Raw genomic sequence first — 5,000 nt, forward strand, 5'->3', positions numbered from 1 at the left:
TTCGTAATTGGAAAAATAAAATATGATTTCTTCAAAACATAGGTATATATATAAAAACGGCCCGACATTGCTAGTGTGAACCGGGCTATACTGTGTGTGTCTTGACCCCTGCCGAACCACTGAGAGTGACTCAACTCGATCGAACCCAGGTTAAGAACCACTGTCTTAGAACCTTCTAGCCTGAGGCCTGAGGTCTTAGAACCTTCTAGCCTGAGGTCTGAGGTCTTAGAACCTTCTAGCCTGAGGCCTGAGGTCTCAGAACCTTCTAGCTTTGAGGTCTTAGAACCTTTCATGACTGGAATCTTACTCTAGAATTGAGTCTATCGCCGTCAGAACCTTCGCAGTAATCAGCCCAAACACAGGCAGTCATCCTGTCATGTTGGTCTTTTATTACAGAGAGAAAGAAGTCAAATACACACACACACACACACACACACACACACACACACACACACACACACACACCGTGTCCCTGCAGCGCTCCCCCAGAAGGCCATGCTGATTCATCACTGCTCTTTACGGGGCAGAAAACTCTCTTTTTATCAGAAAATGTACAGTATGTGTTTTTCTGTGTGTGTGTGTGTTTCTGTGTGTGTGTGTGTGTTTCTGTGTGTGTGTGTGTCGGTGTGTGTGTGTATGTACAGTATGTGTGTGTGTGTTTGTGTGTGTGTATGTACAGTGTATGTGTTTCTGTGTGTGTGTGTGTGTTTCTGTGTGTGTGTGTGTCGGTGTGTGTGTGTATGTACAGTATGTGTGTGTGTGTTTGTGTGTGTGTATGTACAGTCTGTATGCGTATATATTTGTGTGTCTGTGTGTGTTTGTGTGTGTATTAAAGTGTGTGTGTGTATGTACAGTGTGGCACTCATTGTTAAATTAAAGGGACTGGAGGATGAGATATGTGTTGTGGTTTTTTTTTTTTTTACTCAGTGCAGTTGAGTGCGTATGCGTGTGTGTGTGTGTGTGTGTGTGTGTGTGTTCAGTGCAGTTGTGTGAGAGTGCTGAGGGACAGGCCTGTGGCTCAGAGATTCATCACAGGAACGGTCACAGTCTAACATCAGAGGACAAACGAGAACAAGTACACACACGCACACACACACACACACACACACACACACACACTCTTCTCTTCTTCACATGTCCTGTTTTATATTAGAAAAATAACTAACACATGTTAGGTTTGCAAGTCAGACCCACAGCTCTGAACATTTCATCACACACACACACACACACACACACACACACACACTGGGTACAGACTCTCAAATGCATAGAATGAGTTGAGGCGCTACATCGTATCAACAGAAACTAAAACTCTTTTAATGTCACAGACTCACAGTTACCCCAAATAGATTGGAGATTTACAAAAACATTTAGATGGTAATGAGAGAGAGAGGGAGAGAGAGAGAGGGAGAGAGAGAGAGAGAGAGAGAGAGAGAGAGGGAGAGAGAGAGAGAGAGGGAGAGAGGGAGAGAGAGAGAGAGAGAGAGAGAGAGAGGGAGAGAGAGAGAGAGAGGGAGAGAGAGAGAGAGAGAGAGAGAGAGCTTTATCAAGGCTATGAGTTAGAGATTGTCTTTAGAATCACCCCACTGACAACCCCCCAGGTTATCAACCCCCCCAGGCAGTATGATACTGTGAGTGATGCACGCACGCACACACACACACACACACACACACACACACCACGGTCAGCATCCTGGGGAGATACAGAGGGGGCGTGACCATGCCCGCGCCCGGGACAGTGGGTCGGTTGAAAATGATTCTGACGGTGACGGTGACGGTGACGTGACGTGACGGTGATGTGTCTCTCAGATCTACCTATGATCTCACACCTGCCGTCTGTTTTCTCCCCCAGTAACTACATCTCCCAAGCTCCCCCACCCACAGGACTACAACTCCCACAGGCCTCAACAACACTGGGCTGCCCCCTATCTACCCCCCCCTCTCCCTTCCTTTACTCCCTCCCTCCCTTTCTGCATTTCTCCCTCACCCCTTCCCTTCTCTCTCTCTCTCCTTCTCTCTCTCTCTCTCTTTCCCCCTCTCTCTCTCCTTCTCTCACTCTCTCCCCCTCTCTCCCTTTCTCTCCCTTTCTCTCTCTCTCTCTCTCCGGCACCAGCTCAGTGTACTAGTTCACTAGAGACAAAAGGGTCATAGTTTAGTTTTGCTGGGAAGTTAATTGGCAGAGGCTTCGCCATCTGGGGGGGGGGGGGGGGGGGCAGTCTGGGGAGGGGGGGGGCCTGAGAAACACTCACAGCTCAAATCAGTAAATCAGCACAGAGGAGGATCTGACGGGGGGGGGGGGGGGGGCGGCATTTTTTTCTGTCTGACTGTCATGGCAACTTGAAGTTGTCTAGCTGGGCAGTCGGAGCAGCTCTGTGCCTGTCTCTGATTGGAGGATCTACACGTGCGCCACGGACCGCCGCTGGGTTCAACGCCGTCCGTCAGGGTCACGGGGCACGCTCAGCGGGGCACGCTCAGTCTCTTTCGCCCGTACGCAAGGGGTCGGAGGTCAGAGTTGAGAGTTCAGAAGGCTCCGATCTCCATGCTCCAGGGCCGGTAGGGCTTGCCGAGGCTGGCGGAGCCGGTGGAGGGGGAGAGGGCGCGGGGGGAGAGCAGGGGGAAGGCGCCCAGGGGGAAGGGGAACGCAGACAGCCCCGAGAGAGACGTCAGGAGGTGGGGCGCCAGTTTGGAGGGGGTCGGGGGCACCCTCAGGGGCACCGTCTGGGCGCCGCCGTCGGGCATGGGCACGCCGCCGCCGAGCCTGCCGGAGAGGAGCGGGCCGTCGGAGGAGGAGGGCGGGCTGCCGGGGGTGGTGGAGGACAGCGACGAGGATGACGATGATGAGGACGAAGCAGGCGGCGACGCGGAGGAAGATGATGATGATGATGATGAAGAGGGGCTGCCGGTGCTGCGGGCCATGACCACCCCCGGGGGCGGCGGCGGCTGCATGAGCAGGTGGGGGGGCAGGTGAGGCGGGGGCGTGCCGAAGGCCGAGCCCCAGCCCAGGTGACCCAGGCCCGAGTGGGCCTCGCGCTGCATGGCGTAGCTGTTGAGGTGCGACACCAGGCGGATGCGCAGCGGGTCGGCGCCGTCCAGACCCTCCATGATGCTCAGGTACCGGGCCGTCTCCGCCAGGCACTCACGGAAGCCCAGGCCGCGGTAGTCCATGGCCAACGCGTGCGCGTCGAAGTAGCCTGTGAGACATAGACAGGGTGAGCACGAAACACACACACACACACACACCCACATACACCCACATACACACACAGTTCATGTGCTCTCTGTTTCCCTTTCTTAGACCAACAGCTGTGATGTGTTCAGTTTAAATGAAATCTGCAAGTGAATTCACTGCTGCAGAATACTAACGGCCTGTCCGTTGCTCGTGAAAAGGTGATTTTTTAAGGTCATGTTTCCTAAAGTGTGTGATGTTATTCGAGTAGACCCGTAGCCTAAAGTGTGTGATGTTATTCGAGTAGACCCGTAAAGTGTGTGTTATTATATAAACTGTGTGTGGATGAGTGGATGAGACGGCGGTGTTTAAATCATAGATGACCATCAAGAGGCAAGACTAGTGGAAGGACAAGAATGTATTCGTCAGGGGTAGACCGCTACTGCTGTGTTATCCTCATTTAAATGTTTTAAGTAAAGTTGGAAGGGATTTAGAAGGCAGCCTACCTTTACCTCCCGCGGCGTGGAGCATCTTGAGGTGGTCCACCGTCATCTGCAGAATCTCCGCTTTCTCCAGTTTGGCAGAACCCTTCGCGACAGAGAAATGGCACATTAATAACGTTTCACCGAAGTATTCTGCTACTCCGTTCAAAAAGAACAGGCACGTTAAACCGAATATCAGACAAGCTGTAGGCGCATGCTGGGGTACGGTCGTAGACTCGTCTTTGCCTTTCTCACCTGTTTTTCAAAGGCGCTGGGAACGAGCCTTCGCAGTTCCGTCAGGCTGTTATTAATGCGATCACGGCGACGTTTCTCAATGATCTGTAAAGGAACGAAAGAGATAGGGAATGGTTAGCAACTTTTAGAAAACCAGATGAAATGGGACACATTAGCGCTGTCGTCCTTTACGCATTAAAGAGAAAACCAGATGAAATGGGACATATTAGCGCTGTCGTCCTTTACGCATTAAAGAGGCGGATTCGTACTCACCCCACGCCGACGCTTTCTCGCCTGGACCTGAGTCGTCGTGGAGGGAGACATCGGCCCCAGCGGAGAATTTAGGCTCCTGAAAAGATAAAGAGATAAAGTAAGTGTTAATAGTCAAGATAATAAACTGCTGTAGATAATAACGCATGTGTTTTGTTATTGGTTTCCGTTTACGCATTACACTGTGAGATTTCAACAAATGTATTATTCCAAATGTCAAATTATTAAAAGTTAAAAATCAAGTTACCAAGTTAATTGTGGTGTTAAGAATAAGTATAGAAGCATGACAAAGCACGACAAATGTGAAAAGTAAAATATGGGCAATATGACATAAAATTAAAAAATTAATCTAATCAGAATGATCAAGAAGGATCCCACTTACCCATTTTCGTCACCGCTCTCCTTCTCAACTTCAATATTTTCGTCCAGCTCGCTATCGGACGAACTGAAGTCATGATTCCGCTTCATGTTTTGTCCCGTAGTAGCTCGAGTAACAGAGTAGTCCTTGTGCTCGCCTCGAGTCTCGACCGTACAACTGTCAGGTGCGCTCAGAGATCATCCCGTTTAAAGCGCCCAGCTTTCCCACGGTATCGCTTCAACAGCCAAGACGAGCCAAGAGAGGCGGGGCTTCATGGGAGCACAGCCAATTACTGGACAGTGTCGGGTTTGAGTGACAGTGGAAGTTGCTGATGAACCGATCATAAACACACGCCCCCCTCTGCTTTTGAATACTTTTCACAAAAGGCCTATGGACGGTCCGTCCGTGACTGTCGCACTCCGCCCCCGTGCTCGCGCCCGCACCGGGGCCGTCTGGCCCGGACCGCGCGAGGAGTGGCTGGCCGGCTGTC

The 5,000-nt window shown here is 51.3% G+C and overlaps 2 protein-coding genes across 2 annotated transcripts in view; both read right to left on the reverse strand.

The window, feature by feature from the left end:
• Positions 1-5,000, reverse strand: part of megf6b (multiple EGF-like-domains 6b) — a 138,013-nt gene that overhangs the window by 80,541 nt on the left and 52,472 nt on the right.
• Positions 2,224-4,728, reverse strand: LOC116220510 (hairy/enhancer-of-split related with YRPW motif protein 1-like). Its single transcript, XM_031567689.2, has 5 exons — positions 4,535-4,728; positions 4,156-4,231; positions 3,904-3,987; positions 3,673-3,754; positions 2,224-3,191 (listed from the first exon to the last, which is right to left on the reverse strand). Exons 1-5 carry the CDS (start codon positions 4,618-4,620, stop codon positions 2,521-2,523), a joined length of 999 nt encoding a protein of 332 aa, XP_031423549.1. The 5' UTR covers positions 4,621-4,728; the 3' UTR covers positions 2,224-2,520.

The sequence above is a fragment of the Clupea harengus genome, chromosome 5 (assembly GCF_900700415.2).
Source record: "Clupea harengus chromosome 5, Ch_v2.0.2, whole genome shotgun sequence".
In the NCBI taxonomy this organism is placed as follows: Eukaryota; Metazoa; Chordata; class Actinopteri; order Clupeiformes; family Clupeidae; genus Clupea; species Clupea harengus.